The sequence below is a fragment of the Oryza glaberrima genome, chromosome 1, assembly GCF_000147395.1.
Source record: "Oryza glaberrima chromosome 1, OglaRS2, whole genome shotgun sequence".
In the NCBI taxonomy this organism is placed as follows: Eukaryota; Viridiplantae; Streptophyta; class Magnoliopsida; order Poales; family Poaceae; genus Oryza; species Oryza glaberrima.
The window spans coordinates 10,127,007-10,142,081 of NC_068326.1; the positions used below are offsets into that span (position 1 = coordinate 10,127,007).

Sequence of the window (15,075 nt, forward strand, 5' to 3'; positions counted from 1 at the left end):
AAACTGTGCAATTGGGTTTTTTTTCTCACATTTAATGCTCCATGCATGTGTCCACATATTTGACGTGACGTTTTTTACCTTTTTTTTTTTTGGATTCATTGGTCTTATTTACCAACCCTCGTTCAGTTTTCTTCCTCATCTTATCACCAACTTTCATTATGTGGTGTAGTATTTTTGCCTTCATCCTTATACTCTCAAAATTATAGGAATACTAATATTTGTGAACGAAGGTAGTATTTGGGAACAAGACTACAAGATTTTAACATGACAGTTTAAAACATGAAAAATTAATGCCAAAGTACAAGGCAGTAACTATGCCCGAAGCAAATGCCAACGTGTTTATCTACAACATAGTAGCATAAACGAGACCAGACACTAAAACTAAACAAATATACTGAGCTGAGGAAAGATAGACCAGGCTCTCAAAACTTCATCTGGCACCTGAAAACTGTACACAGTACTATCGTACAACATTTCGAATGACTACATGCCCAACATTGGCATCAAAATTTGTAGTCGTTAATAAATATCGACTGCCAATTTTTATCTGCAAAATTACCCCTTAAATGCAAAGAAACGGCTATTTTCTACTCCTGACGTGATCAATTGTAAGTACCCGTTTTTTCAACACCTAATCTGAAGCTAATTTATGCCTCACGCCCTCTTTCTCATGATTGTCTTTCTTGGCTCCTTTTTTATCGGCGCAGCCGCAGAACCTAGGGTAGTCATTCCCACAGCACTTTGGTACAAGTCTTTTAGCCTAAAAGCATCAATGTCACATCAGTTAAAACAACTCCTATGATCATAATGGCTTCAAGTTAGAACAATGAAATTTACAGTGATAGAGCAGGAACCTTGGCATGCTGATGACCAATGCAATCACGGAAACTCCGACAATAAGAGGAAATACAGGGGCTGGAGTTAATTCCTGCACGAAAAAGAAAATTTTATCATATCCTGAACAGCCACAGTGCAATTAGCTTAGGAACAACATAATATCTGGTACAGGACGTGTACAAAGATTTATTGGTGCTGATTAAATAACCTTAATATCAGTACATATTGGTGCTGATTAAATGAGAACCTTAATATCAGTATAGCTATCTCTAGAAATAACAGCAACTTATGGATTTAATCATTAGATTTCAAGGTTAGAAAACATAAGCAAATCAGTGTAAACAAAATTATATCACAGTGTTCAAGCTTGTGTAAGAAATTACCTGTTTGTGATGTCGCTCTTCGGTTTTATATTTAAGAGGACCAACATGAATCTGAGGTTGCTTGTCCAAGTCAACTTCAACTATCTCTGACTCAAATCTATGGGTATGTGATGGAAGACCAGAACGAAGCTGAACAAGATGCTTTCCTTTTGGCAAATTCTGTACTTCAAAGTAGTACGAGAGAGGAACAGGGAGTACAGATTCTATTCTAGAAGGGTCTGCAGCTGATCTAATTTCAACAGACAGTTGTGGTTGCAACATGTCAAGATCATCTCCTTCCACATGGCCGCTCAAAATTGTTGATTCCGGTCTTTCAAAAACAACAAAATCAATACCAGAGATGTCATCCTGACCAACCTGTTTATGCAAATTGTTGATGAGCATACATGATTTTGGAATACAGGTAGTCATTCAAAAACGTTTTTACTGACACAGATAATTGTAAAAAAGCACCACTTACATCAATTGACACATATTCAGGTGAAGCACGCTCAACTGCTGCAAACCTGTGATCATCTTTTGCAACCACTCTTACAGAATAAATTGAGCCAGGGACGAGTCCTCTAAGGCGAAACCTACCAAAAGAATCAGTAGTAGCTTCCTCATAATAACCTCTTGATTCAGATCTTGCTTCAACAAATACTCCCTCTTTTGGTTGGCCAGTCAGCAGGGTTACAGAACCCATGGCACTACATTGAAATATTGGTCGATTTAGTGCAACAGTTTGGTTGCAGAAAAGTTAGTAAAGACGTATTGACAAAAAAGTGCTGTCAGCAGACAAAGCATGGACTAGATTATAATTGATCAATTCAAAACACCGCACATATCAAGCGTTAGATAGCTCAAACATAAATTTCACCCAAAAAATTAATGGTGATGTAACTTAAATATAGAGGAAAGGCATGAACTTCTTTGCATACAAGGCAAGACGTGGGGAGCAATTAGAGCACCCAAAAAAAATCATCTGCACAGAATGGGAAAAAGAATACCTGTAGGCAACACGAGTTGCACGGAATTCAACCTCTCTAGACTCACCAGAATTGAGATCAATAGCAACTGCTGATGGAGTGAATTTATATTCCTACAAACGGAACACCAAACCATTAAGGCTCTCCAGAAAAGAATCTTAAGTTTTATTTTATCGTGCAACTCATATTTATGTTCAAACACTATGTGGCTCAAAAAGTTCTCATAATTAGTTCCAAGTATGAGCGTATGACATCGGTAAGTCTTCCTGGTAAGACAGGCCATGCTCAATGCATAACAGGGATTGACAAATCAGTTTATGTATATGAATTGGATATTGTCCCCCACATAAACTATTCTGACAGACGAAGGTTGTAAAAGCTGAAAGAACAAGCTAATAAATACATGTTGCAGTTTGCTTATGAGTCATGTCATTCAAAAGTAAATTCCAGCCCACATTTTGGAAAAAGAAAATAGAAGCCTCAATAAGAGTGAATGAAATTTGCATCAAATGAATATTCTGAAAAAATGGACATTTGATATGCTAACAGATTCACTAACATGTAATATCTGATGTCGGTATGTTGGGATTGTTTAGAAGACATCAAGAGACACGGCACAATATACAACGCAGAGAGAGAGAGAGAGAGAGAGACCTTGAGAAGAGGTCGGAGATAGAAACTTCCTGGAAATAAGTTACCAAAGCTGAAAGTTCCACCAGAACCACTAATAGAATTATTTCTGTAGCCTTCTTCACCACTCAAAGACAGCAATACAGAAGGTAAAAGCTCGGCATCTTGTTCACCATAAATCCGTACCAATATCTGACCAAGCTTCTGACAAGAAAAGGTGTACGGGCCAGTTTGCTTTAGATGATAGCCAGCCTGCAGGAAAGTTGAGAATGATATGAGTATATCGAAGAAAAATATGTTTGGTGACTGCTTCCCATATTCCAGTTATGAACAAACATGTACCTCCTATATAATATTGTCACAGGGCAGAGACAAATGAACACTATTTCAGTATTTCACATTTGTCAGAAGTTTCTCAATTCTCAGATAATCAAATGAAAATAATATAACCGAGCACAATTGTCTATTGGAAACTGAACTAAGATAAGGGCAGTTGGCAGATAACCCTTTCTTGAAAAGCAGTTTAACCAGAATATGCAATTGCTAATTATTGGAAAGGTGATAAAAACAAACAGACACACATATATACCACTTGTTTATTTGTGTCTTGTTTGAAGAATGGGTATGCAAAAATCAGTCAAAACCACAAACAAAAAACAGAAGGTGGAAACTGGAAACTGATTATATCAAAAGAAAGACGGAACTGAGAAAATGACATTATGTCAGTAACTCAGGATGTGGTCAGGGTGACAAATTCGTGCATATAAAAATGGAATAGCAGCAAAAAACCAAGGTTTCCAAATTCCTAGTTTCTATACCACCATAGCCCACCACCACCACCACCATGAGTTTCAAGCTGCAAGATAGACAGAGTTTTTGTTCTTTACAGCAAGCGGTGCTCACGCAACGATTTAGCACCATACCTAACAGCAGTATATGGCCAGCAACTCCAGATTCTTATCATCTTGTGCTTGTATAATAAAGGGATTGATTAATGTAGATGTGCTTGAAAAATAATACAGACCTTTGAAGCTTCCACCGTATATCCAATATCATCATACAGGGGACCTGCAAAGAATGATCCCTCAGAATTTGTCTTTGTCTCCATTGCTATGTCCCTTTCCTTCAGAGATGCATACTTGCTCTTCCCTGCTGCTAGGATCTTGATGTCAACATCAGAAATTGCAGGCGACACTGATCCTTCAAGGTATAGACCTGTTTTAGCAGTTATTGAAGGAACAGTGTCTTGGCATCCATTCACAGCCACCGAAAACTGCAGGTCATATCAAAAATGTATTAGAACCTGGGTATCACTTGAAGTGTTTATCAATTAAGAGTCGCTCACCTGCTGACTTGATGGATAAAAGAGGATATTTTTCCTTCCAGTGCTGTGAAGACATGGAATAAATTATTAAAGGCTAATAGATAAAAAGCTACTCAAGTGTTCGCTGAGCAAAGAAATCACAATCTGGAAGGGAACCAAAAGTACTATGCACAAACAATATACCTATCATCACGGGGAACAAAAATGAAGTCCTCCCCAAATTCAGCCCAAATGGAGTACTCAAAGGCACTAATGTCATTTTGGTAACTCTTTCCAAGAACAGGTGTAGCAGAGATTTTTTCGATGAAACTCCCATCACTCTTGAAGACATCAACACCAATATTTTTGGATAAATCAATTTCTTGAAGGGAGCCCATCTCCACATGGAGTTCACCTCTTACAAGATATTTCTTTGCACTGATATGAACAGGCTAAAAGAGAGAACATTTTAGCATTAGTGTGTGAAACTCAACGCAGCATTGAAAAACGTAAGCACAAGGTATGCAAGCAGCTCACCATTGGATTCTTTGTATCAAATACCACTGGCGAGCTCCCAAAGGAAATGCAGGAATTAATTAAATGAAGCTCATGTTGCCCAGGAGTTTCTATGCAGATCCTTTGTGATCCTTTCTGCACAATATTAAAAGTAAATTATGTTAATTAAAAAGTAATACTACTTCAAACACGTTGTGGATTCATCAGTCCCGAGGATGAACCTTTATCAGCAAATCAAGTTTAGAAGAATCTGGATGTTGAATGTATGCTTTGGTCTCATGAGTTGAGACTAGCTCTACCCAATAGCCCTTCTGTACAAACACAATGTCCGTCACATCATCAGAACCAACATTTATATCCATTGCATTTTGGTCCCAGCACCAATCATCCTGTGCAGCGGCCTCAGATGATGAATGCTTCACCTGGAATAAAACCAAATTAAGAATAGTTAAGAGATGGGAGAATGAAACAGTACAGCAAACAATTCAATTTCAGAGACCGTTAAACAAGATTTACCTCTAGACGATACTTCCCAGGAAATATTTTTTTGAATGCAAAATTAACATTATCTTGCTCCAAAGTAACTGTCTTCTTTTCCTGCTCGATTCCCCCAGCTAATCTAACAAGTGACAGCAGAATATTTTGGTTGCATTGCTCTTTGCACAGGACCTTACCATGAAGGTTGACTTGTGACTGTTCACAAAGAGAATACTCAGATACTATATCAATCTATAACCTCAATCATGCACGATGCTAGTTATATAATCTTTCTAAAACAAATAAAAAACAGAGCATACATAGGTAAAAGTAGCATTCTTGGTTACCTGAGAGAACTCTATATCAAGCAATGGACTGTTGACATTGACATCAATAAATCCTGGTGAAAACATAAGACTGGAAGAACCTTCGGTATCTACAGGTAGGGCAGATAAGCGGTATTCACCGGCAAGAACCTGCAAGCGCAAGCATATCAGCAACCTTCCTAACAAGAGGGCTACACACACAAGCAATCGCTCTTCCTAACTGGTAGAAAAAATGTTAAGTGCTACTTTGGCTTTTTTTTCATACATATACTCCCTCCATCCCAAAATATAGCTACTTTTAGCTATGAATCTGGACGAGCTATATTTTGGGACGGAAGGAGTAAATTATAGACCATATCAGAAAATTCTGAAGCATATGCATGCTTTGATTTGCAATAAATCATACAGGAATGCAATATCCATAAAGTAGTCAAATATAAATGAATCGATAGTTGTTAGCTGGAAGTATAAGATAATTTCCACGGTAAATAAAAGTAGAAACATACCTCAAAGCAAAATCTTCCATTTTCGCTCACCAGTTTCCTCTGTGGCTTTACATTTTCAGGCCCATGTGTTAAAGTCACCTACCATCCCCATCAAAATTGTAAGGTAAAGTTTTTATGGTGGTTTATCATTTGAAACATGATACCAGGTTAGTATATTACCATTGCTTTGGAATTTGGGGTTACTGTTCGAACAATACCGCATACATCATACCGAACTGATGTGATATCATCAATGCTAGCCATGTTTGGCAAAATCTAATGGAAAAAACAGAGTTTAGTAAAAAAAAAGAGAAACTAGAGCCATTTAACTGGCATTTAGCAATTTAGGATGTCCCCTCAAGAAAACACCATTACCATGAAATTCTCCAAACGGTTGAATTTGTAATGATCCTTCTCAGCCACAATAGTATACTTCTTGGAGGTAACCTATGAAAGGCAACAAAATGACTATGTGGTCGAATGGAAATAATAAATTAGATTAAAATATCATTAGACTGTGCACAAGCTATAGACTTGTTTCTTTATTATCATTAGACTGTATACAAGCTATAGACTTGTTTCAAGAACTCGTGCAATGAAGTGCTTACAAAAATGAAATTATGAAACTGCCCATATTCCAAATAATCTAAATGTTTTAGTTCCAAGTCATTTTATGACCTGAACTGAACAGGGAAACGGTGCAGTTTAAAGCTTCCGTTTTATGTGCATAACATATTCCACTAGTATACACTGCAGCGTGCAAATTAGTCTTATGCATCATTCTGCATAATTTTAAACTATAATAATCTTATGCATTCACAAACCAAGAAGAACTTTATATTACAATTTTATGAGCGACAATGGTAAAAGGTTGGATATTCAGCAAAATACTGCACCTTTGGGTGATTATATCAGCAAGCACTAACAAAATGTTATGACATGTCTAGAGAAGCAGAATAAATTGACAGGAAGTCAAGATATGTAGAGTGAATGCTGAGGGGGTGATTTGACAGTAATGGACCATGAATTACCCATGTGGAAACCCATGAGAACCTAGTTGAGGAAATTTCGAAAATACCATCGTAGAGATAAGTGAGTTGCAAAATACCATCATATTTGAGAATGACACTCATGGCCTGGACCCACATGTCACTGCCACATGCGATGGCATTTTCCAACACCATGATTTTTGGTGGTACCAAGTAAATTGGCCCATAAATACAAAAGTAAACTTTATTTGTCTCACTACATAAGTTTAGCACTGTCCATTGATTATATTCTATAAAGTACAGGGAAGTTGATCAGATTCAATACTCGCTTTAGATTATGTGAACAAAGTTCCCTAAAATATCCTTGCAAAAGAAAAAGATCCCTTAGGGATTAATTCTGCTAGATCAGATCTCTGTTGAGTAGCCCAAATAGGAAACAGAAAGGAAGAATTAAACAGTGTTGGAAAGGGCAATTGCTTTCCACTGTTTCCATAAATGCAGAGTTTATGTCAACTTTGGTGCTTTGAATTGGTGATACGCTTGCTCATTTTGTTCCAATATTTTTGTATGGGTGTAGAATTCATGCCTTCCATCAAGAGATTCAATTCTTTTACTGTGGACTTATATATATCACTAGTACAAAAAAAAAAAAAAAAAAAAAACAGGCCAACAGTTTAAGATATGCATGAGTTCAATTTTCAAAAACTTTGACCACAAATATATAAGGAAGTGAATATCATAACGGCAAGAAAATACTTACTGTGAATAATGCATTCAACAGATCACTTTTTGTAATCTTTTACTTATATATAATTATCAAAATTGGCACCCAATGGCACAGGCGCGCAGCTTCAAAACACTACCATTTCATGTTCCACAAGGCTACATTTTAATTGTAGGGTGTTCACATCATGATGATATGCAAAACTTTTGAAATGTGATAACTTTACCCAAGCTGATTATGGCTAATAACTACAAGCATGCAGTTAAGAGTGCAAAATCCAGGATTCTACACAAGATATTATAATCCTCTAACTGCAGTTCCTAAACAAAAATTGGATCAGCTAGCGATGGAAAGCATATTTACCTTCGTCTCCAAATTGGTCAACGAATTCATACTTCCCAATTTTCGATTCTTTTAGTATATTTGTTAAGAAAAATTTAAAATTTTAATAGTGCTCTAAATAAATGTTGCATTCTGCATGCTTATACCACACCGAACTTGGGTAAATAAGAAACAAATTACCCAACAAGTATTTACTTTAAGAAAAAACAAAACTGTTCTGCACATTGATATAGAATTATTCACAGCATTATGATGAAAATAGGTTGTACGAACAACATATGTGATGGCGAACAATTTGATAGGTGATAGTACCTGATCAAGTCTGTAATACCCAAGATTGTCTGTTACAGCTCTCAACTGACCATCCACGATAACATTAGCACCTTCCACACCAGCACCATACCCATCAACAACATGCCCTCCAACAGAAAACCCAGTAACCTAGTAAGACATGAATGAGGAATCACTAGTCAGCTAGTGGAGAGAAGGTCCACTGTAAGGAGTGAAAAAGACAAAATTGAATGTGTGACACTGATGAACAGATAAAAAAAAAAAGGAACATATCAAAACTAAGATGCTTAAGCAGCTGAAAGTTTGGAAATGTCAAGTCTACATCGAGCTGTCATGTAATCCACCATCTGCACCCAGTTAACCTTGAAATATATTTTTTTTCATTAAATGGGCCATACATCTCCATTTCACATATCTGTTATTCAGCAGTTATGCACTAAAGCAGGTAGTTGACTTCAAATTATGTTTTTATCGGTGACACCACATGATAGATAGCCCTCTCTTTATTGTTGCCAACTACAGATTTGATCATAACTTCATAGTCCAAAGCATGGGACATAAAGCAACTTAAAGCATTACCTGGAACTTTTGGGGGATAGTCATATGACTGTGCTCAACAGAAACAAGCAGTGAAGGGGGAGAGACATCAAAAACAGTATTTTCCCCTTTGTAGTACGGCAACAGCTCATAGCTACCTGCAAATTTTGTAGTAAACAATGAACAGTTGCATTTAAAAATCACCTCACACTCACAAGCATGCAGTACATACAAAATCATCACTTAGCAAACAAATTCCTGTACTAATCAAACATCGAACACGTTTAGTGACATACATTTTACACTCATGGCAATGGAAGAGCAAATATTAAGAACTTTTACAATTTTTTACTAATCCGATGATACCTGTTGCATTCAACATTTTGAAATAAAAACACAAGGGGGGGGGCAGATTCATCATATATGCCATTGAAAATTTACCTATTTCCTTATTTGTCACCCATTGTCCCACTGACATGAGAGCCTAGAGAGACATTAGTGGCTAATAAGGGGTCGCACGAGTTTTCAGTGGCAAATGAGGAATAAAAATTGTATACAGACACAATGGTGTGCAGTTCTCATATAGTAAGTGGCTAATAAAGATTTTACCATTAGCATTGCATGAGGACAAGTTGTGCATGATCATGATCAAAATAGCGTCAATGTGCCAAAAATCACGGGGTTGGAAAATATCATCGTATGTGTCATTGACAGGTGGATCCAAGCACCACATGTCATTCTAACGTACGATGGTATTTTGCAACTCATGTATCTTTGTGATGGTATTTTCCAAATTCTCTTCTTCTTCAGGGATGATTATTGCTACTTAAATGAGAAGCTGAGTGTAAAACTATTGCTTCCCCAAAAAGGGCATCGTAAGATGTGTCAAAAGGATGAATCAAAAACATATTAAATGAAGAGATTCTATTAACCAGTTATGATGCACTATGAATTTTAGGCAGGTTGAATACATAACCAACTTACCACAAGGTAACGAACTAAACGTGAACTTTCCATCAGCACCAGATACTGCATGGCAAAGAGCACCTTCTCTGGGTGCATCACTAATACTTTGTGGACAAGGCACCTCTGTTACGTCATTTGAATATAAATAAAGGTGAACTCCCAAGATTGGATTTCCCTAGCATGGAACATGCATGGAATAAGTCAATTTGCAAATTCCATGAACAAAGAGATAAAATAATTCAAAATGATTCTGTTCAATATTATGCATTAGTTATGATGGGCTGATGGCACAATCACTTAGTTCCTTCAATACCTGTGCAACTACAGAGCCATAAATATTATATCCAGATAGAAAGAAGACATCATCTGCAACAGCATTTCCAAATCGCAAGTCCACCTACATGTAAAAACATGTACAGTTGTAACACAATACAAATGTTGTGACAAAATCTAACAGCATATAAGCAAATATGAAATACTAACCTCTGATGAACCCCTTGTCTCAATTTCATAGTTAGGATGAGAAGCACGCAATTTATAGCGCCCTGGACAAGAGTGAGGGTAAACATAAAAAAGGTGTTAAGTATGAAAAATCTAACAACAGGACAAATTAAAAAGGTCTGAACAAGATACATGGGGATATCTTGTGTATGTGGAGGTGTACACAGAACCCAATCAATATATTTTGTCAAACAGAAAGTAAATTAGGCTGAGCTGGTGTCCCATGCTGCTAATAAGGCCAATACAGAGAGCTGAGTTGGAAAGGTGGTAATTGGATAAAGGTAACATATCCTACCACATGGTCCACATGCTTACATAAGGTTGAAGACCTAAGGGCATGTACAAAGGTATTAAATGAACCAGCCCATAGCACGTCCACATCCCTTCTTTATATAAAGCTAATGCCCACTAAACACCTAAAGCTCAATATGCAAGCATAGTATTTATTAGCACTCCTAATTCCTAAAACCTGCATGCAAGCATGCCACATCAACACATTAAGCACACAAAGCTCAACATGCAAGTATATAGTGATTATATCTACAATTTATTTCATTCTAAAATTAAACATACACATGCTAAATCATCATTCTCAAATTATTTTCAAAATATTTCAATCCAAATCATTTCATCATTTCTCCAATAACTAACATATATCCCGCACCAAAGCACGGGGCATCATCTAATAACTACTTAACTGAGATGGAGTTGAAACTTGAAAGAAGGGGGAAAGAAAGTAGCTGTCTGTTCATGAAGAGACGGTTCAGACAGTTTTCCATGAAATCTGTGTAGCTCGTATAATTGTGTTGGCTCGTAAAAGAGATCACTATTGTATTTGTTGTTTTTAGATTATTTGGAGTTTATTGGGCTTATCACTTGACTCAATTATTCTGCATGCCGTAATAGGCTAATCGCATAAACTTTACAAGAAAATATAATTGGTAGAAGAGTGTAAATCAGTAAATTACTTGTTCTAACATTTACAATGGAGTTTGAACAAAATGGAAAGATCACATCAATGGTACCAGAAACGAAATCCACGTCATTAAATACATTATAGGGTACTTCCACTAGTCATGGATACATATTATTTTGCAGTCAAAACATTGTTTTTAAATATTTAGATTTGATACATGAAAATCATATGTATTTGTCTTAAAAGTTACTCGATTATTCCCGTAGTATATTATGACTTTATAATGTTATATACATATATCATGATAGAGAATACTAGCAGTTAAAGTTGTGTTTTAGGGATGATGTCAAGATGGGGACATAGGAATTAAGCAGCATTCCTCACTAACTATGTATGCACGTATATGATAAAGTTTTCAATACATGAAGGATATTAAATAAAAAGCAAGTCAAACCTGGAATTATATTTGCAAATGAATATTCTCCTGTAGATGATGTTAAAGCAGAAGCAACTAACTCATCAGAGTTTGTCGATAGCTCAACTTTGACACCAGAAGGTCCTCCATGTTTAGAGCAGCTCTTCCCACCAACAGCTCCCACTACTTTACCAGATATCATAAACCTGCATGGTGTATTCACAGATGAAAACTTAAATGTGATAATTGTTCACAGGAAAACAATAAAGAAAACAAAACCAAATGGTCAAAGAAACAGACCCAGTGAACTGAAAATTTATATCTGCATTGCCATTACATCCATTTTGATCGATGACAACAGGAACCTAAAATGTAAAGCGAACATTTAATAGGACAATAATGGTGATGAAAGCAAAGGAATATATGGCATATTTAGTTCAGACACAAACTTACAGTTTCAGGCTTCCAAGACCACCCCTTGGGCCCCTTAACTCTGACCATGAATGAACCCTGTGGCGTGAAAACAACAAAAAGAACAGAATATTATCTTCCATATGATAATGCTGAGAATCTTGTCAGAGTAATAAGGTCATCTAGTTATGTTTTCTTTCTTAATTTTACGGAAGTTTCCAGAGCATTTATCAAGGCCAAAACCCAAAATAAATGCTAAGCACAAGATCAATACCTTGTCATAGACTGGGATAAAATAGTATCCATTAGGGGCACACTGAGTGCTTTCCTTAACCAAACCATCAATAGTACACAGCTCAACCTGATTCAGAGAGTTAAGAGGGTCAGTCTGAGCACGGCAGAAACCATATACAAAGCATAAAGAATAGTGTGGTCATGAATTAGCACTGCATCAAGACTCGATCAATATTTCTGATGTAAAGGTGACACAAATACAATAGAGGAGATGTGAGTTTCTCTGTGATGCAGGGCTATATATCTAGAGAAGCAACGGAAATTACACTTAGCCAGGTTGACATACCAACTACAGATCAAGTAGGCCTGCATCAATAAAATTCTATGTATGACACGATGAAGAAAGCTCAATAGAACACACATTGGGAAGCAAAAATATTATTACCATCACTCTTAGCACTAAAAATACCAATAATGCCTACAGGCTACAGCAACTGTTATCAGCATTTCAGAGAAGTCCAAACTTTATTGCCCACATAAAAACCTTCAAACGCTTTAAACTAATAAATCAGTCATATTTAATTTGTCCAAGGCATAATCAGATCAGATCACTCCATGTCGCACCCATCACGAGCAAAATATTGAGATGCATCATCAAAGGCAAAGCTATCAGAAAAAAGGAATTGAGATGCATACACGGTCTAGGGTCTCAGCACGAAAACATTTTCTCTTATATGAGCGTAATGCTCCAAGATACCGATTTTCCAAACGAAAAGAGAGTAAGCCTTCCACAAGTTCAACATCACGAATCATATTACTAGAATCCCATTGATAGCAGATATCAGCAAGTGCTAAAACTGCCCGAAACAGCGAGCAATTCCGAAATGCAAGACAGTTCGCTTAACTAACAGCAGCTATCCGAACCAGTGGCATCGGCCGCACAGGAATAGTCAGTTCTCCCCGAATTCTCAGTTGAGAGCAAACCACCCCCAAAGCAAACAAACAATCACAACTACTGAGCCATCCACGAACAGCTCGGCAAAGGCTCGATCAACAACACAGCTACCCACTCACGGATGCGGAACAAAATCAACCGATCGCCACACCACACACACGCGAGGGCAGGCATACCGTGATGTCGGAGTAGTCGAGCTTGGAGTCCGACGCCTTCCTCGACTTGGCTAGCCCCGAGCTCGCCTGCACACGCGCCAAACCCAAAGCTGCATCAGATTTAGACCGAAACAAATCCAATCCAAGAAAAAACCGAACTGACTAAACTGAGTGACGCGAGGGGCACACGGACCTCGACGAAGCCGCCGCAGCCGTGGATCTCGTCGGAGGCATACGCGGCGGCGGAGAAGGCGGCGAGGCAGAGGAGGGCGAGAAGGAGGCGGGGATCCATAGATCGGATCTAGTGGGCGGCGAGCATGCTAGAGGGGAGAGACGACGAGTTCGAGGCTGCGATGAAGTAATAGCACTGGGATCTGATGACTTGATTCTGCTTGCGATGAACCAGTTGGGAGACAAGAATTTCCGTGGGCTTTATGGGCTTCGGAAAGCTAGCACGGGGGGCCCGTGTTGCGATGGGCGTCTGAGTGGGCCAGGCTGATCTACTCTAGGCTGAGTTGGGCTGGAATTTGACAACTTCCGTTGGGCCTGCTTTTTTTGGGCTGCGGTTGGGACATGCTTTTCTTATGCTGCGCTTGTAATCCCTCCTCTATGGGACAAAGGGTAAATTTGATAATTTGATACTTTTTTTCGTTGCCCAATTATTTTAATTGACACTTATGAGAATGACATATGGGACCACCTGATTAAGTGAAAGTGGGTCAGGATATCAAATAATCGAAACCTATTTTAAGAAGTATTAAATTATCAAATCTCTCGGGACAAAGGCAGGAAGCCCTCCCTCAATGGTCGAGAAGACGATAGCAGATGCCACCTCCTCACAGTATTCTTCCTCGTAGCTATCTGCCTGAGAAGGCGCCAGGATAGTACGAAAGATGGGAGCGGGATGACGTGCCAATGGTCACCTCCGTCGCTCCTAATGCTCGGTCACCTCGAAGCCATACCACATCACCATGTCGATGCTTGGCATGGCGCTGCTCATGATGCTCCGCCTAGGAGCTCACACACACGCTGCTTGTATCCATCTACATTATCGTCGAGGAATGTTTTACCACGCATGACACCGTGCTTGCCAGTCATCCATTGTTGTTGGTTGGAAAGCACATCTGGTATTAGCGCACCACGCTAGTGTGGCTTTACTACATCGACCAAGAAGCACACCCAGGTACTGCTGGGCCCCACTCATTGGCCTACCCCCTATGGAGGCGAGGGCAGGTAAGGTTGTCCACTCGGTTGGTAATACGGACCGGAGCTAGGGAATGCGGGGCCAGAGTCAAGGGTGTTTCTATCCAACCCAACCCTGAACCATCCCGTTCTACCCATAGACAAGGTGGCCTTTCGCATAGGGCCCAAAAGTTGGCGGCCTAAATCATAAACCACTTATTAATATTAACTCATCTAGTATAGAGATTCATACTATTAAAATGTGTCACATCTTATAATAGATTGTAATATTTTAAAACTGATGTTATACTACCACATTCATTAGTAAGAGAAATGACCCACCTCCATCCAATATTAAGTCCATCTCGTTCCAATCCTTTTTTCTATTTTAACATTGATATTTGATTATCCCTAAGTACTGTAAAATAAGCTGTTGAAATTGTATAATTAGGTTAAAGTATGCTCCGTAGTACTTTGGTTATATTTGGTTATATGAAATTTTCAATTTATACTCATGAAAGAAAAGGCCACG

General features: G+C 38.2%; 1 protein-coding gene across 1 annotated transcript; it reads right to left on the minus strand.

Moving 5' to 3' along the window:
- Nucleotides 1-265: 265 nt before the first annotated feature.
- LOC127770634 (uncharacterized) lies at nucleotides 266-13,742 on the minus strand. The gene is made up of 27 exons (XM_052296428.1): nucleotides 13,555-13,742; nucleotides 13,383-13,448; nucleotides 12,292-12,378; nucleotides 12,060-12,116; nucleotides 11,907-11,971; nucleotides 11,646-11,812; nucleotides 10,258-10,319; nucleotides 10,088-10,171; nucleotides 9,793-9,949; nucleotides 8,851-8,966; nucleotides 8,293-8,421; nucleotides 6,301-6,372; nucleotides 6,106-6,201; nucleotides 5,947-6,024; nucleotides 5,462-5,590; nucleotides 5,154-5,330; nucleotides 4,859-5,059; nucleotides 4,659-4,772; nucleotides 4,326-4,573; nucleotides 4,164-4,206; nucleotides 3,843-4,091; nucleotides 2,843-3,070; nucleotides 2,210-2,301; nucleotides 1,681-1,909; nucleotides 1,221-1,577; nucleotides 855-928; nucleotides 266-760 (listed from the first exon to the last, which is right to left on the minus strand). Exons 1-27 carry the CDS (start codon nucleotides 13,651-13,653, stop codon nucleotides 655-657), a joined length of 3,582 nt encoding a protein of 1,193 aa, XP_052152388.1. The 5' UTR covers nucleotides 13,654-13,742; the 3' UTR covers nucleotides 266-654.
- Nucleotides 13,743-15,075: the final 1,333 nt, after the last annotated feature.